The 27,923-nt window shown below is 56.4% G+C and overlaps 1 protein-coding gene across 1 annotated transcript in view; it reads left to right on the forward strand.

Moving 5' to 3' along the window:
- The window catches only part of SH3RF3 (SH3 domain containing ring finger 3), a gene marked incomplete at both ends in the record, with an annotated part of 201,266 nt that overhangs the window by 80,334 nt on the left and 93,009 nt on the right, over positions 1-27,923 (forward strand). The window contains one exon of the mRNA XM_082851248.1: positions 17,463-17,717. Within this exon, the coding sequence (XP_082707374.1) occupies positions 17,463-17,717 (255 nt within the window). The remainder of the gene's footprint in view (positions 1-17,462; positions 17,718-27,923) is intronic.

Raw genomic sequence — 27,923 nt, forward strand, 5'->3', positions numbered from 1 at the left:
ACCTAGTATGTAAAGTGCCAGTAAGTTCTTTAAAGGTCATATTTTAAGCAGGCAAAGCTGACCCTTTATTCTGAGTGACTTGCTCGAAGCGGTGGAAGCGTTCTGGTGGTAAAGGAGATGCTGAGGACAGGATGGGTGTCCAGACGCCCGAATCTACTTCTGATTCCACAGCATGGTTCTTCCCCACCGTGCAGTGCGTTTGAACTGCACGTGGTTCTGTGAGCACGTGTGTTGACACGTCTTCTCCTGGAAGCAGCAGGAGAGATGTCGCCTCCCCAGATCCTCTCTGCCCCCACTTCTAAGTAACGTAATGGTTACTACAGGAAGGTGCAGTCACTGAACCTGGCAAGGAGAGTCTGTCCTGGGACAGGCCTTGGCTTGCATTCACAGACGTTTTAAACTGTGTGTGTGGTTTGGTTTTGTTTTTCCCGGAGGCTGACAGAGGGTGTGATGACTCTCACTAGGCCCTGGAGGTCAGTGCAGGCGCTGCTGGCCACACTTCCTCGCTGTGCTCGGAAGCAGCGCTTGGTCTAGTTTTCCGTACAGATCAGTGCCTCACTCCATCCCCACAGCTGGCACCGCCGAAGTCAGGGTGGGTTGGTCTGCACAGAGCAAGCCAGGAAATCATAGCATCTCCGGTTTGAGGTGGATCTCAGGGACCCCCTACCCTGTTCACTTCCTGGGATTCCCCTCCCCCACCCCCAGCGGCTCAGCCTCCTTTACAGCAGTCCCCAGAGCGCCGTTTCCTGTCTGCCTGGGTCCCAGACACCTGTGGAACTCGCCACCTCCAGGCAGCCCATTCCCTCCTCAGCTCTGTCGGCTGGAAGGTTCTCTTCTATACGGACTCCCAGTCTGCTGCCCGGTAACAGCCATTACCCCACCCCCTGACCTAGTGTCCAGGCCAGGTGCCGCCCTGCTCCTCCCACAGCCCCAGGCCTGCAGCCGTGTGTCGTGTGTCGGGTCCGCGGTTCCCACGGCCCCCCGCCCCCCTCCTGATGCCACCGTGAACCTCCTGGGCCTTCATTCCAAACCACTCCTGGCAAAAAGCTCCGAGGGCTGAAACGTGTGTGGTGCTTAGGTTAGCGATGCAAGTCTTCATCTTCTAGCAGCAATTTTGTCATGAGACACATGGTACACGAGAGCCTGTCCACGTGCGCACACTTTACAGACCGACAGCGGGACAGGCTAGGGTGTGTCTGCACAGCCGGAGCCGCAGGACCGGAGGCCCTGCTGTCCTTCCTTCGTTTCCTTCGGGTGCAGCCACTCAGGGACTCGGACGCGTGTCTCTACAGGGTCTGGGTGGTCGACTGGACGTTCTGTGCTCAGAATCGCTGCGGGTTTCTCTGTGACCTACTCCTGCCCAGCAAGGACTCGCCGTGTCCTCACGTCAGGCGTCCAGCGCTTCCACTGGAGAGCGTCCGTGATCGACGTGTCACGCGTCATCCTCCTTACAGCCCTTGGGCATTCGATGTCCCCGAGGCAGTGTGTTCTTGCTTGTGACCCCCTGGGCCGAGCTCTTGGGCCTGCCTGCGGGGCACCACTTTCTCTCCCACCGGCCGTGGAGACAGATGCTTGTTTTTACACCCTTGCCAACACTTGCTATTGTCAGACTTTTCAGTGTTTGCCAACTTGGTGGGTTGAAATGGCATCTTGTGTGCCTTAATTTGCAAATGTCTGATAACCAGTGACCAGTGCTGCTGAGAACCCTTCATGCACTTACGCACCATTTGTGTTTGTCTTTTATTCAATGCCTGTTGGAATTACCCGTCTTTTCTTTGAAGACAGGCAGACCGTATTCATCTAGTGTTTACTGCCACTGTTCTCAGCAGTTTTGGACACACTAACTGTTCTAATCCTTCCCCGTGAAGTAGTTTCTATTATGGTGGTGCCTGTCTCATAGGTGAGGAAGCTGAGGGGCAGGTGGAACACCTCACCCAACCCCAGCAGGTGCGAGCAGGGCAGGGACAGCTCCTGGCACTCTAACCACTGACTCATTTATATGTTCTGGGGGCTAATACTTGCTTCCGAAATGTGTTGTAAATATCTTCTCCCACCTTGTGCATTGTCTTTTTCCTTTCTTTTTAGGGTCCTGTGATGAAGGGAAGTTTTCTTAGTTTTAGCTTTTTTGAACACATTTTATGGTCAGTGTTTTGTGTCTTATTTAAGAAGTCTTTTCCTACCTTAGGTCCTTAGATTAGTTACTAAAACTTTCATAGTTTTGCTTTCCACATTTAAGACTATAATTTGGTTGGAAATAATTTCGTATATGGTATGAGGTAGAGGACCATTTTTTTCCCATGTGGATAATCCGATTTTGCCAACACCCTTTATTAAATGCCTGGCCTTTCCCTGCTGTCTGAGTGCGCACGCTCGTGGTCACCTCTCTCTGTGTGGTGCTGTTTCTGGACTGGCTCAGTCCCCTCCGTCTGTCTATTCCTGATTCCATTATGTTTTAATAATTACTATAACTTCCTTAAAGCCTTGATGTCTAGCAGGACAAGGAACTTTGCTGTTCCACATGAATTTTGAATCAGTTTGTCAAAATCCTGCTGAGATTTCCATCGGAAGTGCATTTGAACCATGCACCAGTTTGAGAGAAGATTACAGCTTTTCTGTAATCTGAATATTCTGAATCTTCCTACTCAAAAACATAGTATTCCTTTCCATTTATTTAGGTGATCTCTAACATCTTTCAATAAACTTTCATAATACTCTCCATAAAGGGAATGCACATTTTTTGTTAAATTTATCCTAGTACCATTTATAACAGCAACAAAAATACGAAGTATTTTTAAAACTTATGTGCTCTGCTTGTTGACCGTGTATAGAAAAACGAGTGACTTTTGCATATTAGTGGTTATATCCAATAACCTTTCCAAACTCTTACTAACTCCAATAATTTCTGGCTGGTATTTTGGGGTTTTTACGTAGACAGTCATGTCATCTACAAATGAGCATAGTTTTGTTTCTTCCTTTCCATCACTTCTCGTCTGTCTGACAGCATCTCTGGTGCAGTGCTGGATAGGAGGGATAGAAAAGCATCCTGGGCTGGCTCGTAGGCTTAAAGATAATGTGCTCAAGATCCCCTGTGAAGGACTAGAGTAGTTGTTTGGGCTTTGGTGATGTCCTTTGTCAGGTTAAGGAAATTCTCTTCTGTCTCAGCTTACTAAGAGGTTACTTTAAAATCATAAGTCAGATTTGAATTTTATCAAATGATTTTTCTTTAACTTTTGAGATGACATTGTTTTTCCCTTTCAATCTTCAATGTGAGAAATGCGTAATCGTCCTACATTAAACCAACCTTATATTCCTGGAGTCCCCAAGTTAGACGCAACGTCCTGTTTACAGACCTCGGTGGAGTCAGTTGGCGAGCCCTGAGTTGAGATGCTTGGCCCTCAGGGCAGCCAGCATGATTCTCATCTTTGCTTCCACGAGTGGGGGCTCTTGGTGGACTCCCCTCCGAGCGTCAAGGCCTACCCGCTGGCAACCTCAGGACGGTTCAGCAGAAACCTCGTGGTGAAAACCACCATGGTGCTTGCCTCTCAGGGCCCCTCTGTTGGCCACTGGCTTTAACCCTCCGTTTCCTGAAATCTGAGCAAGGTGTTTCTTCTTCTGTAATTATGGATACTTTCAAATACAGTGACGATCTCGGACAGGCTGGTACAGTGGCCCCTGCGTGCCCAGTGTTTCCAACATGTGCCAATCTTGTTTCGTATCTCCCTCCACATTTTTTTGGAGGGGGGAATCTTCTAAAGCAAATGGCCAAATTCTGTTATTTTGCCCCTAAACAGTTCAGTGTGTATCTGTGACAGATGAAGTCTTTAAAAAAAAGTAACCACAGTTCCATTACCACATCTTTCAAAATGAATAATAATTCCCTGATACCAGTCCATATGCAATTTCCCTGATAGTGTCTGAAATGTCTTTTCTTGATGGTTTTGTCTGAAATAAGGCCCACACATGGCACAGGTTATGTCTCTCCCATTTCTTGTCACCTCTAAAGGTCCCCACTGCCTCTTCACGCCATTGATTTGTGGAAGAGACCTGGTCCTCTGCCCTGGAGAGTCCCCCATTCTTTTTTTTTTTTTTGCGGTACGCGGGCCTCTCACTGTTGTGGCCTCTCCCGTTGCGGAGCACAGGCTCTGGACGCACAGGCTCAGCGGCCATGGCCCATGGGCCCAGCCGCTCCGCGGCATGTGGGATCTTCCCGGACCGGGGCACGAACCCATGTCCCCTGCATTGGCAGGCGGACTCTCAGCCACTGCGCCACCAGGGAAGGACCCTAGAGAGTCCCCCATTCTTGACTTTGCTGGTTGCATCCTGTGTTGTTGTTTATCGTGTTCCATCATCCCCTGAATTTCTTGTAAACTGATTAGAACAGTTTGTTTACCTACCTGTTTGTGTTAGTTTTTTCCAAGAACGCTTTGAGGTGGTGCTGTGAGCCTCCAGTCCCAGCGATGCATTTCAAAGACAGTGCGTTCTTTCATCTACACTGTAGTTGTTTCAGTGAGAGGGGTTGTCCAGGGTGCCTCTGCCACGGTACTAACAGAAAGGAAGTCCAGAAATGGGGTTTGGGAATGGGACACTTCTCCACATGAGGCTCCCAGCTGCCCACCATCATGCGGCCTGGCAGCATGGCTCTCCTCGCCCCCAAATCTCTGTGCATGTGAACCGGAGAGACTAACGTAACTTTGGGGGCAGGAATGTGACGGCGCCTCACATGGGCACAAAACGTCCTGGGAAGACACCTCTGTGTGCCAGGCTCCTCTCCTTCCCAAGGCTGTTCCTCTCCCTCCTGGTTCTCTGCTCTCAGTGGCGTCTCTGTGCATCTGTTTGCTACTTCACCCCCACCCAGTGCTCGCCAGAGTCCCCAGTTTCTAGGCCGAGTCACTGGCAGACCCCCACCGAGCTTAGTGGATCCATCTGGAGATTTCTGAGGAAAGAGTAACTCTTGGGGAAAAGGCTTTTGCCATGAGGCCAGGTCCCCATGAGGCCCAAACAGTGGGGTTGATCAGCAGGCGGGCTCTTCGCTAAGACTTTTCCAGTGGGTGAAGATCACTGGGAGCTTAGCCTTGAGAGAAGAAACCAGTGGCCCCAGAGGTCAAGACTAGAACCCGTGCCCGCTCCCGCCCCCGCCGCTCTGCCTTCCCCGGGCTCCTCCCGAGACGGTGGCTGCTCCCCGTGCGTCTGGGGCACGGCTGCCACCAGCTGCAGCTTCAGGGAAGCTTAGGCAGAGAGGCTCAGAGCTTCCCGGGCTGCCTGAGGGCAGCGCTCAGCCTCATTTACAGCCAGGACGCGAGAAAGCGGAGGAAGGGAAAACACACCGCAGGAGCCTGCACCTCAGCGCCCCCCCGCCCCGGCTCTCCCATCTTCGGCGGTTTTGTGGTGTCTGGAGCTCCGCAAACAGAAGAAGAGGGATATGTGACAGTGAATGGCGTCCAGGGGTCTCTCTGGCGAGCCTTCAGCTTTGGGTCCAGCGGGTTCTCGGATTACCAGTCACTGAACCAGGCCTTGAGAAGGGGATGCCTTAAGGTTCTTGGCCCTTAAGAAGTGTTTAATTTCGTCCGGAGGAAGCAATGGTTAAAAGATTTTCAAAGCAAGTACGTGATGAGCTGCATGTGGCCTGTACCAACTGCTGTCTCCTCCCGCTCCAGGCTGTGGAGTTTCCCTGATGGAAAGTGCCAGAAAGCATCCTCTGCCCAGCTTCTGTCACACTGGAATGTGTGCGGTCAGCCTGCCCAGCTCGGTGTGGGTTTGATTTCAAATGTTACTGTAAAACTAAAGAGAAACGGCAGACTCCGCCTTGCGCCATGTCTCTCTCTGTCTCTTTCCTTACTTTGGTCGTTCATTTTCTCATCTTGGCGTATCTCAGAAGTATCAAGACTTTCATCCTGTAGATTTTTCAAGTCCTGTAAGCTCTGTGTGTCTTATCATATAAGTAAATGTTCCGTCTTCATCACAGACTTTGTGAGAGGGTGCCTGTGTCCGCCTTGCCACTGTTACACGCTCGGTTCCTCATGCGGTACCTGTACAGAGGAGTAGCCAGGAAGTGGGTGGGTGATGGATGGAACAAGGTGGATACGTCAGATCTGCACACAGACGCACAACAGATGCCACCACCCCAGCCCCATCAAGATGTGTGTGTGTGTGTGTGTGTGTGTGTGTGTGTGTGTGTGTGTGTGTGTATGTGTGTGTGGACAGGCTCTGTGTTGGGGCTGGGAACCCTCTGGAAGGATCTTTGAGTCCCTCATCACTGGTCACTAGCACCTTGGGCAGTATTTATCATGGGAGCCCCGATAAACGCGCTGAGTACAGGTGGTGCCGAGGGTCAGCTCGTGGCCCAAGCCCATGCGAAAAGCCAGGGATTTGGAATCTTCAGTGTCTGTGGTTGACTTTGGACCAGAATCTACAAAGGACTCCTCAGCTTTTCTCTTGAGCACAGGAAGGTGCTCTTTCCGAGACGACAGAAGATAAACCAAAAGGCCATGCTGTACGCCTGGAGCTCCGCTGCCCTAAGCACCGGGAATCAGGACGCTGAGGTCTCTCCATACTGAGCTGCACCCTCCTCCTGCCCCGGCGCTGGGCCGAGCAAGGGCCAGGAATTGGCCATCACGGGAGCCCGAGTTTGTCACCAGCCACAGCCACCCAGCCGCTCCTGCCTCTTCCTCCCCTTTTCTCTCTGCCCTTTTGCTTCATAAAGAAACAGACTTGAGGGACTTCCCTGGTGGTCCAGTGGGTAAGACTCCACGCTCCCAACGCAGGCGGCCCGGGTTCGATCCCTGGTCGGGGACCTAAAGCCTGTATACCACAGCTAAGAAGTCCACATGCTGCAACTAAAGATCCTGCGTGTTGTAACTAAGACCCAGTGCAGCCAAAATAAATAAATAAATATTTTTAAAAAAATTCCATGTTTTTTTTTAAAAAAAAAAGAAGAAAGGAAATCGACTTGAGTGTGAAAAGAGGACTTCTCAAAGGCGGGCCTCACCAGGCCTGCTGCTCGTCCTCCCCGCCTGGAGTGTGTCCCCAGAAGCTGCAGGCTTCACACCCCTCCAGGGTCTCCCCCGGCCCCTCCAAGGTCTCTCCCTCCGACTTAAACTGTGAAGCCCGTGCTCGCTGACTCTCCGATCCTCTTGCTGGCCTGCTTGGTCCACAGGGCTCGCTGTCTTCAATGTGCCGTACTAAAGGCTTATTTTGTATATCTCTCTCCCCTTCTGAAATGTGTGTTCCCACGGGGCAGAGACGTTTTCTATTTTGTTTCTGACGTGTAAGCAGTTCCTAGAACTGTGTCTGGTACATGTTAGGCGGCCAGTGTACACTCAGCAGGTGAATGAATATGAACAACAGTTCTTAAGAGTCTTTTGTTAAGACTCTGGGAGGGACTGCGGCTCCCCGGCCCTCCCTGCGGCCTCGTGGCGATCTGGGCCCGGGCAGGACTGGGGCTGAGCCGTCCACACTGAGCTGCGGGTGCCTGTGGGGCAGCAGCGGGTCCAGGACGGTGACTTTGCTTCCAGCTGCAGCGAGAAGATGGTGTGATGTCTGCCGACCCTCCGAACGCTCCGGTCTGGCCTGTGTTTTGGCCGAGGCTGACTGTAAACAGCAGCAGCAGAGGCTCTTTACCAAGAGGGCTGCAGCCTGGAGCCCCCCTCGGCCTGCCTGTGCCCTGCCCGCTGTGGCCCCCGTGGCCTCTCTGGGCTTGGGGTGGGGACAGCCAGTTACCTGCCGTGTCCCCCGTGCTGCGCTGTCCCTGTCTCACAGGAGCGCACGCCCTATAGCGCCGAGTCTGGTCTTGCGGCAGGTGTCGTGAAGGCCGAGCCCGTTCCCCTACGCCTGCAGCTCAGCTCACATGAAGGGCAGCTCCTCTAGCAGGAGCAGCACAAAGCCCCTGGACGGCGCCGCTGAGCCCTGCCCGCCCCCAAGACTATGTGGGAGCCAGGCAGAGCCGGCCCACCAGCAGCCCCCACCCCCACCCCCCACTCCCCGCCCCCGCGCACGGGGCCCCAGGCTCCCTTGGCTCAGCCCCTGCTGGACGGAGGCGGTGCCTCCAGTGGTGCTGGGCTGCCTTTCTCAGCTCTCCCTGCAGTGCTAAGCGGGCTGGGCCGCCCACGGTGCGCAGGACCTGCTTTAATCTGCCGGGCAGGAGGTGGGAGCGTCTGCCTCTCTGCTCAGCGGGTCTCACAGCCTCCCAGGGTCAGCAGACGGTGGCTCAGTGCCTGTGTGGGTGGCAAGGAATACCACGCTCTTGAATTTTACATGGTATGTTAATTGTGTCCTCACCAACGTTTGGAAGCATTTCCTGCCATGCATAATAAATGATCGGAAACCGCTGGGTTCCTTTGAGCTATTCTCGTGGGGGAAAGAAGGGTGAAGCCAGGCCTTGGCGCGGCAGCCAGCAGAAGGCAAGTGCAGCCTGGCTCCCCTGCCCCATCAGCGTGGGAGTGCTGCACGGCAGGGGGCCCTGGGCCGCGAGTGTAGCCGAGCCCGGCTGGCTGGAGCGGCCACCTCCCCGCGTCTGCTTCCTGGCAGGTGCGCCACAGGAATGGGCACTGGCGCCTAGGGTCTACCCACTTTCACTCTAAAGTCACACGGGAGCGTGAAGGCGAGAAGGGACTTCCCGTGGGCACGACAGCACGTAGCTGGCTGGCTCTCTAGCACTCAGAATATGTTTGGAGCAAAGCTGCACCAGGAAGTTTCCCCCTTTCCGTCTTGTAACTGATGCTGCCACATAATACCAAAAGGTGATATGTCGGGGAGTTCCCTGATGGTCCAGTGGTTAAGACACCACGCTTCCACTGCAGGGGGCACGGGGTCCGATCCCCGGTTAGAGAACTAAGATCCCACATGCCATGCGGTGTGGCCAAAAAAAAAAAAGAAAAAAAAATTGTCCTCATTACATTTATCGGCTAAGGTCTTTGTTTGCACAGAGCTCGCCTGTGTATACGTTTTGTGTTCGTGTGATACGGACAAGTTTGGAGGACACGTCCCATCTCGCTTTCTGACACCAACATGTAACCACGCACCGGACTTGCTGCTTCCAGGCACTCGTGTGAGCGACAGAGGGATGTCCCCTCGTTTAGGCTCACAGGATCCCTGGGAGAGAGGCACTTTAAGATGCCCATTTTGCACATGAGGAGACGAATGTGGCAGAGCCAGGCCCTTAAACATGTTGATGCACAGCCACCCCCAGACTCCTCCAGGGCCTGGGATCTGCTCTAACGCGGGCCTCCCTTCTGGCCCTCAGAGCTGGATTCCGAAGGAAACTTATTTTGTTTTAAACCTGGATATTTACAAACACCTTATTTTCCCCTTACCTTCCTGTATTACTCTTTTTTTTTTTTTGGTAGCATTGAAACAATGATGTTTTAAAAAGTATTTAAAGATAATGTGGTGTTTAGTGTGGGCTGAAATAAGGGCCTAAAAGGCCTTCCGGAAAAAAGGACAGATGCTGATGGGAAGCCTTTGCTTTCCTTCCTGACACCCAGGCCTTCTTCCAGGGTGGTTGGAGATCCTAGTGCAAGGCCCCTCTTACCCCATAAAGCAGGTTCTGGTGAGTGGACTTCCCGCAGGAGGCCGGGTGGAACGTGTCGGACATATGACTGGCTGAGCATCCCTGGATCGAGGCCAGAGCAGTCCTGGGGCTGGGGGGGAGCCCCTCATCCCCCGCGGGGAGCACCTGGGCATGCACACCACCAAAGAGACCCCTCCAGGGACTCCGTCACACTCTTCCTTTGGTAGCCACTGTCCAGAATGTGACTAGGAGCTTCTCCCAGTCAGCCTGCAGCATAGGCGTGTCTTCCCAGAAAGTGGAAAAAGGAACAATTCTTCTCTAAACTGGATAAACGCAAACACAGGTGTGGACCCTCCCGGCCTAATGGTCAACGATCCGCCTTCCTTTTCCTTCCATGCTACACAGAGAAGGATCAGGGCTCTGCTGGGGCCCCCTCTCTCCGATGTGGGTGGTGGCGAAGAGCTAAGCGTCGGCCCCCTCTTACCCAGCCCCGTGACATCCGGGAGCTGACTTGCTTCTTAACTTTTCTCACTTAAAAAGTGGTAGTTATGACTCCTGCTTCAAAGGGTGCCCGTGAGCAGTAATCAGGTTACCTGGCGTGCGTGGCTCGGGGTAGCAGCTAGATAAGCGGTCGCATTGTTCTCAGGGGCAGCGTGAGTGGCAGGTGTGCGCTGGGCTTGGGAGGCAGACCGCCTAGTGCCCTCACCACCTCTGGGACCCGGGCGAGTTACTGAAATGCACCGTGCCTCAGCTTCCTGCCTGCAGAGCATCAGTAACAAAGGCCAGCCTCATAGGGCTGCTGTGAGGATCCGGTGGGTTGTAAGGGGTGCAGCCCAGGTGCTCAGGAGAAAGCGGCCGGTCCTGACAAAGAAGGGGTGACAGTGACTGTGAGTCAGGATAAAAGGGGGTCCTTTGGAAGCAAAGCAGGGGAGAGAGGGTGTCACACAAGGGTTAGCCTTTTCTGATCTGACTTCCATCTGATGCGATATAGAGCGGGCCGTGTGCAAGTGCTGGGCCGGGCCATCCTCACTGCACCCATCTGACTTGTATTTCTGGTGGAGAGGTGAGCTCCTTATTGGCCATCTTCTATACTTAGAAGCGTCTGCCTTTTCTAGGACCATGTCCAGGCTCCTGGAACACTTGTTTGCCTTAGCATCCTCTACGAATCTTCTCCCTAGAGGCTTCTCCATTAAGAGACAAAAAGCTCCCTACATACCACCAGTTTTAGTCTCTTGGTGTTCCTGGGAAATGCGGGAGGATGGATTTGATGACCTCTGGTGCGTGAGCCAGGGCTGAGCGGAGAGCCTGCTCCGCACGTGGCTGGGCGCCCTGCTGCCCTGGGATGAGGGGAGGCTCGGGCTCTGAAGCTGGCCGCTGCTCCCCTTGACCTCCTACCTCACCTTTCCATACTTGTCAGAAGAACTGTGATTTTCGTTGTGAACCAGGCGTTACAGAGCACTCCTCCCCCTGCGGGAGGGAGCGTGGGAAGCAAAGCCCAGCACCGGCCCAGGGTCTGCCGCCGGGACCTGTGGGGCACGTGAGGCCTCCGGGGCGGGGACGGGCGGACAGTGGGGCGGGGCAGCCCCCAGGGACCTGCAACGAAGGTGCATGGGGAGGAGGGGCTCCTGGGCGGGGAACCTGGCTGTCGGCCCTCGCGCTCCCGCGCGGGAACCCAACACAGACACGGGGCCGGCTTGGAGGTCATCCTGGGTCGGGTCATCCCGCGTGGGGGGCGGGGTCCGCGAGGCTGGAGCGAACCCAGCCCGCCCCGCCCGTCTCCGCCTCGCCTCCCGCGTGGGCGGCCTGCCTTGCGCTGCTCCTGGATCTGCGTGTCCCCTCTGCCCTCCGGCTGGCGCCCACACAGGACCAGGCGCCTCTTCGTGGAACCGATGCGCCACCCCCTTGGTCGGGGGCGGGAGCGCAGGTGGGCACTCGCCGTCAGGCCGCTCAGGGACATCTCCGCGCTCCTCCGTGTGGAGGCTCCGAGGGGCCGTCGTGGGGAGGAGCTGAGCCCGGACTGCCCGGGCCGCCAGGATCTGAGGCCGCCCCTCCCCCCGCCCCAGAGACTGCGACACGAGGGTGCCTGAGAGGCTCCTCCCGCAGCGTCTCCATCAGCGCACACACTGACCGGAAACGCGGAGATTGCGGTGGACACAGGCCGGAAAGCGGCCACCGCCACCAAGACAGACCAGAAACGGGGAGCTTGCCGTCGACACAGAGCGTTGTGAAGCTGTGTCGGCCGGAATGCGGCAGGCGTTCTCTGGTCCTGTGGGAACTTTGAAAAGCCGGTGCCCAGGGACACAGCGGTGTCATTGGGAGCTGCCGGCACTTTTGACGCCCGCGGGCCTCAGTGGACTTGGGATCGGGCCGGGCCCTAAGGGAGCGCACCGAGTAGTGGTGGCCCTTTTCGTGTCACGGAATGAAGGCGACCGTGTCGCTGCCAGCAGTGTCCCCAGGGACCCTCATCAGCGTGAGCCCGAGCCCGGCCACGTGCGGACTGTCCAGTGTGAGCGCGCCCACTGTCTGGCACAGTTATCTTCACTCCCAGCATTTCCACGAATGTGGGCCGTAAACAGCTTCCAGAATACCAGGAACATGGGCGAATCCGCTACCAGGGAGTGGAGCAGAAACTTGAGAAGACAGCCTTGGCCCGAGTTGGGAACAGGAAAAAAAAAAGGTGAAGAAGAAAAAGAAAGATACGTCTGTTCTTTAGGCCTCCTGAATCTCACTGAAACACGAAACTCAGCTAAAGGCAGCTTCTCCCCTCGTGGTCACATCACAGGGCAGCCCTTGGTGGGTCCTCAGCCCGCCTGCGTGGGGACACATTGTGCGCTTGTCTCAGTCGCATGTTTCCGCGACCTTGTGGGTGGGGGATGCTTTACTCCCTGCAGCACAGAGCCTGGTGCGGGACCTGGTGCAGTGTGCTGTTCTATAAATTCTCGGAGAAGCGAGCATCCAAACACGAGGAAGGAAGAAACCATCAGAATGAAAGGGTCGAAGAAAGAGCTAGGATCCAAGGGTAGCTTTTAATAAGAAAAAGGGAAGAAGGAACTTGAAATGTAACCAACAAGAAAAGTGAAGCCCAGGGACCTCCCAGCTGGAGTGTGAGATAGTGACAGCTTCATTACAGGTGAAATTTGTAAACTGGGAGACAAACAGGGATGTTCTGGTTAAATACATTATTAACGCGTGCCTTTTCAGGTAATTGTAAATCTGAGAGTGTCCGTGTTAGAAGGAAAGTATGCGTGTGACAACCTCCACGGCGATGTCAGAGTGAACGGTTTGGCTTGAAAACTGCTGATGAGCATAGAAATCATAAATTGCACCTCCCATCCCCCGGATTAGTCAGGATACAGGCCAAGCTGCTGATGAGAAGATCCCAAAACATGGCGGCTCAATCAGGATAAAGTTTCCTTTTTGCACGTGACATCCAGGCTGTGCTCCACAGCGTCATCTGAGGACCCGGGGCCTTCCCTCCTTTGCTCGGAGTGTAATCTTGGTGGAAAAGGCTGCCCCCGCCCGCCCCCACCATGCTGTTCAAGCCACAGGAGCGGAGGGACAGGAATTGGCATTTCCTTCTAAATGGCGTTACAGGGGACTTCCCTGGTGGTCCAGTGGTGGGGACTTCGCCTTCCAATGAGAGGGGTTCAGGTTCGATCCCTGGTCGGGGAGCTAAGCTCCCACATGCCTCACACCAGAAAACCAAAACATAAAAAAAGGAGAAGCAACGTTGTAACAAATTCGATAAAGACAAAAAAGAGAAATGTCTTTACCAAACACACCGCAGGCTAGAATTGGCACAAGTCCCTGTCGCTTGTCTCCACTGACTGGAATTTTGATGTGTGGCCAAGCCTCCTTGCGGGCAAGGCTGGGAGGTGGGGTTCTTAGCTGGTGAGCTTGGCCCCGGTTGAAACTTGGAATGTTCTCCCCGACAGGAGGATCAGGTGGACTCGGGGGACAACTGGCTGTCTCTGCTGCCTCCTCAGATCCCGCGACGCTTGATTGGTTGGCGCTGGGCGCTCTCTCCCTGGGGCCCGCTCACGCTGCAGGGACCTCACAGGGCTGTGTCTCCCCAGGAGGCCAGGCCCCGGGTCTCCATCTCCAAGCCTTCGCTCAGCCTGGCCCCTCTTTGAATGATCACTGGGATTTCCGGTCACCTGGGCCCGGCTGGTGTTAACAACAGGATTTAGAGCTGCATGGATCCTGGACCTCCCGACCTGGGAAAAGTCCTTCCAGCCCGAGGTCCTCAGCCAGGCCCTAGTCTGGGGATTGGCTTGGCAGCCCACAGGGTTATCCCTCTGATAGGTGTTTTGAGCGTGTGCTCTGTACCGGGCCAGGGTCAGGGATGCAACAGCAAGTGAAAGCAGGTCGTGTCTGTCCTGGGGGCAGATAGTCCCGGGGCCCCCACTGGTAACACGTGTTGCCCAGGGAGCAGCGTGGGAGGAGAACCGGTGCGTCCTTCGGGTCTAAAGGCTGAGTGAGTTCCTTGTCCACACTCTTCACCCCAACTTGCTGGGGGGTTGGGCAGTGAGACCTGGTCCCGGGCAGTGCCCTCGGGAGCCTCGTGGGCAGCCTGGTGCAAGCAGGGCATCTGTAAAGCCCGCCTACGTGTCGATCCCAGTGAGACAGAGCTGGGGCTGCTGTGCACGCGTGAGATCCCCTGGCTCCTCCACGTCCGAGTCGTGAGCCGTGAGATTGACGGCATCTGTCTTCATTATCACGAACGCTCCAGCTCCACGGGGTGGCTGTGTTAATTATCCTCTAGGCATCCCAGTTGCATTTTCCTTTCATTGTACTTTGTTTCCTGAATGTCTCAAGCCTCCCGAGGGGGGCTCCATGGCAGTGTTCGACTGGGCGGTTCCTCCGAGGGGAGTGCGCGGTGAGACCTTAGAGGCCCCGGCTGCAGAGACCCCGTGGACGTCCTCAGCCTGGGCGGGGGGCTGCTCTCAGGGGTCCTCTGGCTGCTGCCGTGACGTCTGTGGAGTCTTCCCTGGCAGAGCGTCCGCCTGCCCTGGGCCCTCATCGTGCACTGATCTGCTCATGTCATCAAGGTCTCTGAAGATGAGAGGCTGGAGGTGCCGAGAGCCACACGCTCTGAGCGGGGCCGGGCTGAGAGGGCGGTCCAGGGGCAGCTGCCCCTCTAGCGGCGTCTCTTACTCTTCACTGCCAGGAGCGCAGCCCGAGTGTTTAAGAGGCTTCCGCCCTCTCCGTTTGCGCCGGCCGAGGCTGGTCTTGGCGGTCTGGGGCGGGGGTTAGTGAGGGGTGTCTCCCGCGCTGCCTGTCTGCGCCCGCCTTCGCGCTCTCTCGCCGCCTCCTGGTCCGCTGCCCGCGGGAGCCTCAGCGGCGCGGCCGGAGCCGGTGGGGTTGAGGCTGTGGCAGAGGCCGGCTCCTGCCCCGCCCGGGAGGTGACTGGCGCCTCTCCTCCGCTCGCCCCAGGCTCGGTCGGTCGGCTTTTCCCAGATGCAAGGCACGCGGCTCCCAGCGGTTGCCGGGATCTGTCGTCGGCCGCTCTCTCACCCGCCTCTCTGCTCAGCGTGTCTCAGGAGCGCCCGGGGCGGCCGGGCAGGCGCTGCGGCCTGTTCTGGAGTCCCTGGTCTAGCGGGGGCACCACGGTGGGCGGAGGGCGCCCTGCGGACCCCAGGGCCAAGGCGGGAGAGGGGAGGGCCGGGCGGTGGGGTGGAAGCCGGGCGCGCGGGTCCCCGGAGGGCCCTGGGCGGCGGGGGTGAGGCGCACAGGGCTAGGCAGGGGTGTGGAGCCTGCAGTTGGGTTGACCCGAGTCACCCCGTGGGAGGGCAGTTGGAAGCGCAGAACTTTGAGGTCACAGCCAGCCTAGAGGCTGGTAGAGGCCGGCCCGGGAGGCCGGGGCCCGCACGCGGACCGGCTCGGGGGGCCGTGCCCGCTCTGCAGAATCGGCGGAGGACAAAGCCCCCCTGAAGGTCCGGAGTGCGGGCCACACGGGCCGGAGCCGGGGCGGCACCTCGGTGCCTTGCCGCTGACCCTCCGTGTGTGCCCGCGGCCTCTGTGTCGGGGCCGGTGGGGTGGTGGGCAGGCCCGAGTGGAAATTCGGCGTCCCCTGCACGGGGCGGCGTGGAGGGGCGCGGGAGGGCGTGGCGGCGCGGGGCCCGCAGGCGTGGAGGGTGGGTCCCGCCCTTCTGCTCGCATTTACCCCCCGCCGGCCTCCATCTGTGGCTGTGAGAGAGCGGCTCTCGAGCGTGGCCCTTGCGGGGGGGGAGGGGGGGGTGTGATGTGAAAGGATGCGGGGGGGGGGGGGGGGTGCGCTCGCCGAGCCCACGCTCCCGGGCAGCAGGAGATCCCCCGACCCCTCTCACCTTGATGGGTGTCCCAGCTTCTCCAGGGTCACCGGTGAAACACGCCCATTGCGAAAACAAAGGCTTCTAGTTGTGATGGACTGAAAGTTCACGTAGGACGAGGAAGCTCCTTTCTTTTGGGAAATTTAACCTCAGGGGCGGGGCGGGGTTCAGACGGACACTCAGCCAGGAGCTCTGGGTGGGCCCGTCCTGAGCACCCACCTCCCAGTATGACAACCAGAAATGTCTCCAGGTGTTGCCAGATGGGGGGGCAGTGTGTGTGGGGGGACCGAATGTCCTGATGGAGCGCCGCCGGCAGGGCTCGCTGCCCTCTGGCCATGGAGTCGCGTGGCTCTCTTTCTCTCCTGGCCATCGCTGTCCCTGAGCTCGCCCGTCGTGCCCCCAGCACAGAGCTGGCTGTGGCTTTTCCCGCTTGGGTTCTTCCAGGAAAGCCATCTGTTGCTGCTGTGGCCCTGGCTGGTGGTGGCCGAGTGTCCCTCTGCCGCACATCCTCTCTCCACTGCCGTCCCGGGTGTTGCGGAGGCATGGGCGCAGAGGCCGGCCTGAGTGCTGTCGTGTCTCCTCGGAGAGCCTCTTGTATGCAGCGGCTTCGGGCTTCGTGCCTCTGTGTAGGTGGATTTAAGCACCAGAGGGATCCCTGGCCGGGCAGCCCTGGGGAGGAAACATGGCCTCTGTTGGGGAGCCACTGGGTGTGGACACAGGGACGAGGTGAGGCTCCGTGTGCTTTTCCTGGCGGGCAGCTTACCTTTGACAAGGCTGCTCAGCTGAGCGGAACTTGGCTGCTGCAGAGAAGGGGGAGAGAAACCCGGACCCCTTGTTGCTGAAGAGCAGGGAGCCCAGGGCTCTGCTTGTGGCCGGATGGCAGGTCAGACAGGTGGGTGGGTTGGCTGACCTTTGACAGGAGGGTGGGAGCATCCCATGACCTGAAGAGGATCCTTGTCTCAGGCTCTTGAAATTGTACTTGTGGACGAGGCTGCCGTGGCCTCAGGAAGCTGGGAGCCGTGGCGCGTGGGGGGCAGGGGTCCGTGATGGCTGGAACCTCTCGTTAGAGCTCCCAGCCCTGGGGGTCCCTTGTGGACCTCGAGCCTGGGCCCCTGGCTGTGAGGCAGTGACATGGGAGGGTGCAGTACGGTCCTGCAAGTCTGTCTCCTCAGCTCGAAAAGCCCCTGGATGCACGTTCTGAGTTGCCGTGGAGGTTCAGGGAAGGGACACTGTGGCATGGTAGTTGTCGGAAATCTGGCGGATAGAAATAGCACCCAGGGTATGACAGGTCAGCACGGAGTAGTGAGTAAAACTTTCTGGAGCCAGAGCCTGGGCGGCAGGATTCCGTCTCCTTCCAGCGAGGGGTCCCGTCTCTCTCTGCGCCTCGAATGAAGGTCTCCCAGCACTCTCCTCAGCGTCCTTCCAATGCGGAGCGTGGCAGCCCACGTGGGACAGCCCTGCGGCCTGTCGCGGGACCCTCTGCAGACCCCCTGTCCCACAGGGCCTGGCCCCGTGTTCCTGGGGTGGGGGGCTGCTCCCTTGAGGTATCTCCCCAACCTGGGCTTTCAGACTTGGGGGCCCCTCAGACCAGGTGCCAGACGGGCCGGGTGGGCAGCTGCTGAGTAACCGCTGTGTTCTGCTTCCAGAGCCTTCCCCAGCCGTCCCCCAGCAAAGCCCTGCACAGCTGCGAGGGGAAGGAGCCCGGGGACCTCAGGCTCAGCGAGGGGGACGTCATGGTCTTGCAGCACCGGGTGGACGAGCGCTGGTACCACGGCCTCCTGCCCGCCAGCCACGTCCAGGGTGTGCGGCCCCTGCCCCAGGCCCCGCCCCAGGGCAAAGCACTCTATGATTTCGAGATGAAGGACAGAGACCAGGACAAGGACTGTCTGACCTTCGGCAAGGTAAGGTGGGTTCCAGCGCCGCCCTTCCGCCGCAGCCCCTGCAGGGAGACTGGGCGTAGCGCAGGGCCCTCCCTGTGCCTCCCCGTGGGGAGAGCAGTGGTTTCTCCTTCCTGAGGGTCTGCCGGGTGGAAGGAGAGGGCACCCAGCCCCACAGGCGTCTGCAGGTAACGGGAGCGGGACCCTCGTTACCTGAGTCACTGTGTGTCCAGGGCTCATGGGCCCTGGGAGGGGGCTTGCTGGGGAGACTGTGGCAGAGACCCCTGCGGGTCCTGGGAGTGGGAGCCGGGCCCAGAGGCCAGCCCGTCACACCCTCTTGGAGAGTACAGGAGGTGGATGCGTGTGCTTGGGCCACTTGAGGTGGCCAGTGAGGCCACGGTGTTTCCCGTGCGCTCGTCCCGGGGTGCGGGTGAGATGTGGAGGGGCCTGGTGTCTGGCCTGCCGGCCTCGGGGGTGCAGTGTGGAGAGGACAGAGGTGGCGGCCTCAGGCCTCGTGAATGTGCCTGCTTCCTGGCTTCCTCACCTGCTCCCACCCCAGGGCTGGGAGGGCAGGGGCGCCTGGAACTCTGGAACACCTGCTTCTCCCCGATGGCAGTAACGAGTTACGTCATCGATTGATTAATTACATTCATGACTGCCCGCCAGGGTCCCCGGGGAGAGGTGGGAGCCTGTCTTCCCGATGTTGAAGCTGTTGTAGGAAGGGGGACCCCTTCCAGGGCCCAAGAGTGGGCTCCTGTGTAACACTCGGAAATGAACTGTCCGAGGAGACGCACGTGCTGATGGAACAGGAGACTTCACGGGGGGGGGGGGGCGCCCGGGAGGAGGGCAGCAGGTGAGGGACCCAGGAGGACTGCCCCGCCACGTGGCTTGCGGTCTCAGGTTCCCTGGTGATTGGGTCTGTTCCCGGATTGCCTTTGGCCGGTCATCTTTCTCGGCCTGTATTTGGTCTGCGTCAGGGCCCTTCCTGGTGGCACACACATCTCTCAGCCAAGATGGATTCCAGCGTGAGGGTTTCTGGGAGGTTGGCAGAGCTTATTCTGGGCTGGCGGCGCCTCCCTCCTTCGATCCCTCCCAAATCCTTCCAGCCAGTGGTAGCGTGTTAGTTCCGAGTTCCCGTCATGATCTCCTGTTGTGAGAGAACTCACGCAAGTGGTTATTACTGTGCCTCGCCGGCACGGTGGCTTTGGTCGGCGGCTCCCTAGCAGAGCACAGCGCTAAGAGGCTGCGTCGCTCGCCCGAGGCTGGCACGGGCCTGGCCTTCCTCCGTCCTCGTGTCCTGTGTCTCTGTCAGTCTCTTTCCACACGCGGTTGTCAACACAGAACTGGGTTCCAGCTCAGATCCTGACCTTGGAGTGCACGTCCAGCTCACTGTGATTCTGTCCTCTGCTCAGAGCAGAGCTTGGCTGCGGTGCCGAGCTGTTCGCAGGGCTGTGAGCACCGTGCGCTCCATCTTGAGCACAGTGGCCTGTTCTGTGCAGGCTGTCGCAGCTGCTGTTTATGTCTTGTTCCGTTGTTCAGCCTGACGACGAATGATCTGTTTTCATTCAGGGTTTCAACTCTTCCCTCTTCCTTCTATCAAGGCGTTCTGATGCTAATTCCAGTTGTCATCTGGCCCTGCAGGTTCCCTGGACGCAGGGTCAGGCCTCCCCCTCCCTTGCTCCCTCTCCTCCTGAGTGAGGCTGGAACGCAGGCTGCAGAGTGTGAGGCCAGGCGGACAGAGCCCCTTGTGCTCGCCCCTCTGCCCAGCCCACCCTGAGGGAGACCCTGGGCCCTGGTGCTCTGTGCCGTCACTCAAGATCGAGAGCAGGGACCCAGCCACCCCTCAGGGTCGATCGAGGCCTTGTAAGGAGACAGACCCGTTAGGGGCTGACGGGGACAGGGAGAGACACAGGGCCCTGCTCACAGCCTTGGTGGCGGGAGGCTCCCCCAGCGGACACATGCAGGGCCGGAGCAGCCAGCGTCTCCTGGTGAAGGCCTCCCGCTGCGTGCGCGAGCCTCTGCTGGGACTCTCAACTCCAGGGCGAAGACCAGAGCCCACTGGACGGGGACAGAGGGGCACCTGCCTGCTCATCCCACTGGGAGCTGTGCTGTATCCGGGGAGCCTGACTTCGGGTGGGAGAGGCAGGAATGGCAAGTCCAGGGGACAGTTCCTGAGAGTGACGGGCTGTGCGAGTCACCCAGGAGGTGTGCGGGATATCTGGTCAGGAGGTGGTCAGTGTTTGGTTTTCAAAAGAAACGTTAAAGCCACCCTCGTGGGAGAAGTGAGAACTCGGGATGGCTCCCTGAGACTCGTCCTGTGGTGGGCGCTGCTGCCACTTTGCGTCCCGGGGCGGGGGTGGGGGTGGGCAGGTCCCGGCGCCCTGGGCTGTGCGGGCAGCGCTGTCGAGGTGGGCGGTCCTCAGGGCTCCCCGGGACCTGACCTTTGAGCCCATTTTGGGGAGCGGAGGTGTGGGAGCTGCTGGGCCACGCATCCCTCGGGCTACTCTACCAGGGCTTGCTTTCTGTCTGTGGATTAACCTGCAGGGCTGGAGGCCACTGGGTGTGATTCCGGTGAAGACCGTGCTTCGACCCCCCACTGTGTTCACACAAGCGTTTCGCCGGCGCCCCCCCCCCCGCCTTAGGTTAGGGCGCAGCCCCCGCGCCTTAGGTTAGGGTGCAGCCCCCCCCCGCCTTAGGTTAGGGTGCAGCCCCCCCCGCCTTAGGTTAGGGTGCAGCCCCCCCCGCCTTAGGTTAGGGCGCAGCCCCATCGCCCGAGCACCTCTTCTTTCTCATCTCTCCCCTCGAGACGCCTCCAGCCTCCGCATCCCCACACGGCAGCTGAGGGATTCCCTCCACCTGCCTGGAGTGCTGGTTCTCGCAGCCTCTGTTTCGTCACCTGAAGTGACCACATGGTCCGGGCCAGCTTGGTTTTGCTTCCCGGGAATGTTTTGTTGTTTGGATATGTTCCCTTCTAAACTCAGCAAGGGAAGCAGCGGTGTCTAAAGTCCACGGATGGTGCTAACTTACCTTTAAAAAACTTCACTGTGATGGGATTGATGAGGTTTAAAAAGGCTTGAAGAATGTGCATCAAAGCAAGATTTTTACCTTGCTGTCAGCTTTTGAACAGTCCTGTTAAAATTGCATTAATTAAAGTCATTCTAAAACCAAAGTCTTTGTTTAATTGAAGAAGAGAATGAATAATTACTTCTTGTAAAGCAGCTATAAAAAGCACAATTTATAACTTCTTAGCAGTCCCACTCCAAAAACCTGGGCATGTGCGGATAAAAAGACAAAGGGGACAGTGCAGCGTCCCTGCTCTGTCAGCTGGTGGCTCCCAGCTGTCCCCCGAGGCCTGCGTGCGCCGTGCCTTCCACGTGACGGGGAGGGGCTGCGGTCAGGGGCTGCTGGGTGCAGGGACCTTGCACTTGGGATCCCCTGTGTGGCCTCAGCCCTGTGGCCTTAGGAGCCCACGTGTGTCTCATCTCAGAGCCATCTGCGCCTGCCCTGCAGCAGAGACTGGAGACCCGCCATCACTACACCGGCTCCTCGGGGAGGACACAGGCCCCGTGGGCACGCGACAGCCCCCTTTTCGTCCTCATCTCACACCCTCCCACCCGCCCAGCTCTGCACGGCCGGAGGGGTGCTTTGAGTTGGCAAAGCCCTTTTCAAACACCACCAGCTGTCCTGACTTGGCAGACTTCCCTCCTGCTGGTGTCACCACAAGACCCTTCCACGTGATCCTCTTAACACCGCTGAGTGTTTAATCGTCGTCCCTGACGTGGGGATTCTCTCCTTTGTGAATGAACCTAGCACTAATCCCAAACTATGTTCTTCTGATTGGAGGACAGACGTAGGTGGTTAGAAATCAAATGTATTTGAGGTTTGGACTCTAGAGTGAGACGGGTTCAGATTGTGACACTTTCACTTTTATACGGTGATTTGGGGACATCAACTTCACCTCTGAGTCTCTTTTTTGATGATAAAATGGAGTTGATAGGATTCAATGAACAAAGGCATTTAGGGAACCAACCTCAAAATAGGCACTCAGCCATTTCTGGCTTCCACCCTCGCTGGCTTCCTGCTCTGTCAGACGCGCGTCACTTTTTGTGTTGGCCTGGGACGCTCGTGGCGGGGGAGATGGGCCTCCTGCACACACCCCCGCTGCCTGGAGCTGAGACTCTGCGGACGGGTCGCCTGTACCTGTATTGTCCCAGTGGCTGCGTCTTGCAGAGGCTTGCCCAGCGGTGTGGAACCCCTGAGCCCTTCTGTCAAGGCCGCCGTGCCCATCGTGGGCAGCCCAGACCCACTGCATGTCCTCTGTCCTGAGGGGCAGTTGGGATGCTCTCCGGGCTGGAAGACTCGGGGACTTAGTGACCAAAGCGGGTGAGCCTGAGGGAGCAGGCAGTGCTGCATTCTGCTCGGGCTGGGCGGCTCCCGGACCCGCCCTACAACTGGGCAGCAGCCTGCGGGCTCCTCCATGGAGGCGGCTTTCCTAAGGGGACCAACCCCCCCAGAGGCTCAGAGCAGGTTGGGCTCTGAAGACTGTCCCTTCTCTGGGCGGCAGGCGGGGTTGGAGGAGCCCTCCCAACCCCCAGCAGCATCTGGAGCTCAGCTGCGGTGCACAAGCCAGGAAAGAGGGCACAGCCCAGCAGCCGGGCCCTTCAGAGCCTCCCCTGGGACCCCGGAGCCATTGGGGGAGTCTTGTGCTGTGTCTGCAGCAGAAGGTGCAGGGAGTTTGTGAGCTCTTTCCTTTGGGATTTTCCCTTTTCTCTGGGACCAGAGTGACCGGCACTCTGTCTGCAGCTGACAGTGAGGGACTGTCAGGGATGGGGCAGCGCGAGGTGGCCGCGGCCGTGGCCCGGCTGAGCGGGCGTCCGCACTGAGCGGACAGGCCGCGTGGCCACGTTTCAGAAGGGCCATCCTGGTGTCTGCCCCTCGGTGCCTCTTGGAAACCACTTGGTTGCAGTAAGAGGAGTGGAGGCACAGGGAGGCCCCCGGGAGGGCGGGCAGCCGGCCTGTGTCCAGGTCCCGTGCGTGTGATCTGCCCCACGGCGCATTTAGGAAACTGTCAGGCCCCAGAGGCTGCTTCACTCGGAGCTGCTGCGGGAACTCTCCAGGTACTTTGGGCCGGGCCTTCGGAGTGTGAGATGTACCTTTGACGTGGTGTTGAGGACCGTGCACTCCGCCAGCCACGCTCTGCGGACTTCTGGGGGGAAAAAGACTCCAGCCCCCTGGCAGGTCAGGGAGGGAAAGCCTCAGGCCTCGGCTTCCTAACAGCCCCATCTGTTTGCAGCTCGGCTTTCCCCCCGGTAGGAATCACATACGAACACCGGGGAGTTCGGTGAGTTAATCAGAAATGCAGTTAAGGCCCCTTTAGGTGGTGCCCGACTCCTTTGCAAGTGTGTTGCCCACTGAGCCTGGGAGGGAAGGCGGTCCACTCCTCCCATAACCACGCTGTGTTCAGGGTCGCGCGGGACCACCCCAAGGCCACCCACTTCCAAGGGAGCTCTGCTGCTGGGCCCTGGCCTTTGGTGTCCCTCAGAGCTTGGAAACGGGGGGATGGGGAGGCGGCACAGGGAAGGCCCCCACCTGCGAGAGGAGCGCTTGCAGAGGAGACTGTAGGTGAAGTTGTCGTGCGTCTGAAAGTGAAATGATGTCATGGGAGCAGCTTTTGTCCAGAAAATCCTTCATGCTGCCTGATTGGCCCAGACCTTGTCTGCCCCGCCGCCATCCCTCGGAGCGTTGTGGTGTCCGGAAGAGGCCCGTTGCTCCTCCGCGCCGGGCAGCGCTGGGGACCCAGGGCACAGGCCAGCCTGCCCACTGTCCGTCCACAGCCTCGCTGGCCCTCAGCCAGGCCCCGTCACGCTCCACGTCTCTGGCTGCTTCCCTCCTGAAACAGGAGAGTTGAGCACGAGGCAGAGACGGCACGGTACGGCAGCAGATCCTGCAACGCGAGCTCCGCGGCCCGGCCTGGAAGGGTGTGCGGACCTGGACGGCGACGGCCCAGCGCAGAGCTCCCCGCTCGTCCGTCCTTGCGGCTCGGGCCCGCCCTGTCTCATGCAGTTAGGGTTTGGGGGGGGCGTGTTTCTCCGCATTCCCAAGAGGCCGCAGAGCAGGTGCCTCCCCTGTCCTTGTCCTTGTGAAAGCACCGGCCCCGGGGTTGTGAAATACGACCGCACGTCCGAGGCCTGATGGGGATCCAGGCATCGCTCTCCCGGTCACGCGTGGACGGCGGGAGAAGGCGTTGACTGCAGGGCCGCGGCATTTGGTGCTGGCGGCTCTGCGGTGCTGCCCCCCCCCCCCACCCCGAGCTTGTGTCCCTGGTGAGAGCTGGGTTAGCGGCAGAGCAGAGGGCGGGAACCCGTCCTCCGCGACCTCGGGAAGTTAGCCACTTGCTGGTGTTCTGGGCGTGGCTGCCTGCTGCACAGCCCGGCCTCCCCCCAGGCTGCGTGAGCTGGAGAGGAGCGTCTGGTCCTGCCGCGTCCTCGGGTCCCGGCCCGGATTTGCGTCTGCTCGTGTCGCGGCCTCGCCGGAGCAGTTTGACGTGACTGGGCTCGGGAGCCACGTGCTGCACTTGCCTGCGGGGGGGGGTGCCGAGCTTCCCGTGGTGAGGGGTGCTTTCCTCCTGGTGCCGGACACCTAGGCGATGCCCGGGGGGTGCTGCTGAGCTGGGGGAGGCCTAGCTCGGCCCCTCGTGGCCCTCGGGTGACGACAAGCTCCCCGGCCTAAGAGGCGGGGTCCTTTGGGGGCAGCTGTCCCTTACTCGGAGCTGTGTCTGCTTCTCAGTCACCGGGACCTCCTGGTGGCCCGCAGGGAGCTGGGATCCTCAGTGCAGGGTGAAGGCGCGGCCCCTCCTGGCCTCCTCAGCGCAGGCTTGGTGCCCCCTTCTCTGGTTTGCTGTGCTTCACACTCCTCACCTCGTGTCAGCTTCCTCAGGATGTGACGTCCCTTTAGAGGTGCATCAGGGCCACAGGCTGGATTCAGGGGTGCCGTGGCTTGTCCACGCCGGAAATACTGTGACCTTAAAACAAGCTTTTTACCTAAGTATAGTGTCATGTACCGACAAGCGTATTAATCAAAATTATGCAGCTTGGTGGTTGGAAAGAATATGTCCTATAATCACTACCCAGGAGGGAAATGGTGGGGTGCCAGCACCCCAGCTTCCCTCCGTGTCTTCTAACACCGTAGATGAGCATGTCTGTCTTGAACTTCCAATAAACAGATGGTGCAGAACCTACTCACGTGTCCAGCTTTGTTTCCTCTCGATGTTACGTGTGTGAACTGCACCTATATTTTGTGAGTGCTATAGTCTGTTCACATTCATCAGTCTGGGGTACTTTTAGCTATTTTTTTTAAATAGAGTTTGGGGTTCATGCCTGAACTGCGCAGAAGGTACAAGATTTCCCGATACTCGTGCCCCCCCGCACATGCACAGCCGCCCTGTTATCCACACGCCCCCCCAGATGGGACATTTGTTACAACTGATGAACCCACACTGACACTTTGCATTCCCCAAAGCACATAGTTTACATTACTGTTCACCCTTGGGGTTACGTATCCTATGGGTTTGGGCAAATGTGTAATGACACGTATGCACGTGTGTAGTATACAGAGCAGTTTCACCGCCCTAAAATCCTTTGTGCTCCACCTGTTCCGCCCTCCCTCCCCCCAACTCCTGGCAGCCACTGTTCCTTTTACTGTCTCCACCGTTTTGCCTTTTCCAGAATGTCATATAGTTGGAATCGCACAATCTATATAGCCTTTTCAGACTGGCTTCTTTCACTTAGTCATAGCATTTAAGGTTCCTCCCTGGCTTTTCATGGCTTGATAGCTCATTTCTTTTTAGCACTGAATAATATTCCATTGTCTGGATAGACCACAGTTTATCTACCTGTTAACCTACTAAAGGACATCTTGTTGCTTCCAAATTTAGTTGCTATGAACATCCATGTGCAGGTTTTTTGTGTGGATGTAAGTTTTTAACTCCATCGGGTAAATGCCAAGGAATGTGATTGCTGGATTGTATGGTAAGAGTGTGTTTAGTTTTGTAAGAAACCACCGAACTGTCTTCCAAAGTGGCTGCGCTGTTCTGCATTCCCACCAGCGGTGATGAGGGTTCCTGTTGCTTCACATCCTCACCAGCGTTTGGTGTTGCCATTGTTCTGCGTTTTGACCGTCCTAATAGAATGTAGTGTTATCTCATTGTTGTTTTACTTTGCCTCTCCCTGATGACATACGATGTGGAGCATCGTTTCATGTGCTTATTGCCATCTGTATGTCTTCTTTAGTGAGGTGTATGTCAAGGTATTTGGCCCATTTTTAAATCGAATTGTTTGTTTTCTTGCTGTTGGGTTTTATGGGGTCTTTGTATATTGTGAACAATAGTCCTTTATCAGATGTGTCTTTTGCAGATATTTTCACGAGTCTGTGGCTTGTCCTTTTATTCTCTTGACAGCGTCTTTCACAGAGCAGAAATTTTTAATTTTAATGAAGTCCAGCTTATCAATTCTTTCTTTCATGGACCAGTCTTTGATGTTGTTTCCAAAAGTCATCACCAAACCCAAGGTCATCTAGATTTTCTCCTGTGCTATCTTCTAAGAGTTGTGTAGATTTGCATTTCACATTTAGATCTGTGATTCATGTTGACTTAATTTTTGTGAAGGGTGTAAGGTGTGTGTCTAGATTCATTTCTTTTTACAGGTGGTTGTCCAGTTGTTCTGGCACCATTTGTTGACGAGACTGTCTTTGCTCCATTGTAGTGCTTTTCCTCCTTCGTCAGAGATCAGTTGACTACATTTATGTGTGTCTATTTCTGGGCTCTCTATTATGTTCCATTGATCTGTTTTTATATCCTATCACCAATCCCACACTGTCCTCAGTACTGTAGCTTTACTGTAAGTCTTGAAGTCAGATAGCGTCAGTCTCTATTCTTTTCTGTCAGTGTTGAGTTGGCTATTCTGGGTCTTTTGCGTCTCCCTATAAAGTTGAGAATCAGTTTGTCAACATCCACAAAAAAGCTTGCTGAGATTTTTATCGGGATTGCATTGAATCCAGAAGTTGAGAGGAACATCGTGACAGTATCGGGTCTCGCTACCCATGTACGTAGGACATCTCTCCACTGGGTTCGTCTTTGACGTTCTTCACCAGAGTTTTGTAATATTCCTCATGTAGCTCTTGTACTTATTTGTTAGATGTATACCTGTTTCATTTTTTTTACATGCTAATGTAAACAGTATTATATTTTTTAATGTCAAATTCCACTTGTTCATTGCTAGTACGTAGAAAAATATTTAACTTTGATATATTAATCTTATATTCTGAAACCTTGCTATAATTACTCATTGGTTGTAGTTTTTTGTTGATTCGTTCAGATTTTCTACATAGACAATCATGTAATCTGCAAACAAAGACAGTTCTGTTTCTTTCTTCCCAATCTGTATACCTTTTGTTTCCCTTTGTTGTTTTAATTGCATTTGCTAGGACTTTGACTATGATATTGAAAGGCTGTGGTTAGAGGGGACATCCTTGCTTGTCCCTGATCTTAGGAAAAGCTTCACGTTTCTCACCATTAAGTGTGATGTTTAGCTGAAGGGTTTTGTGAACGTTCTTTTCAAGTGGAGGAAGCGTCACTCTGTTTCTAGCTTACTGAGAGGTTTTTTTTTAATCATGAATTGTTTGATTTTGTCAAATGCTCTCTCTGCATCCATTAATGTGAGGATGTGATTTTTCTTCTTTAGCCTGTTGATGGTGATGGATTACAGTAATTGATCTTTGAATGTTAAACCAGCCTTGCATATCTGGGATAAATCCTAGTTGGTCATGCTATATAGTTCTTTTTATACTTTGTTGGATTCAACTTGCTAATATTTTATTGAGGATTTTTGCAACTATGTTCATGGGAGACATTTTAGTTTTCTTTGCCTACTGTGTCTTGGTCTAGTTTGTATTAGTATAATTCTGGCCTCACAGAATGAGATAGAAAGTAGCCCTCCTGCTTCTGTCTTCTGAAAGAAATTGTTAGAGAATTTGGCATAATTTCTTCCTTAAATGTTGGTAGAATTCAGAACCCATCTGGGTCTGGTGCTTTCTGTTTTGGAAGTTTATTAATTATTGATTCAATTTCTTTAACAGATATAGGCCTACTCAGATTGTCTATTTCTTGTGTGAGTTTTGGCAGATTGCGTCTTTAAAGAAATTGGTCCATTTTGTTTATTAAATTTGTGGGCATAG

This window comes from Leucopleurus acutus, assembly GCF_964270905.1.
Source record: "Leucopleurus acutus genome assembly, chromosome: 12".
NCBI lineage: Eukaryota > Metazoa > Chordata > Mammalia > Artiodactyla > Delphinidae > Leucopleurus > Leucopleurus acutus.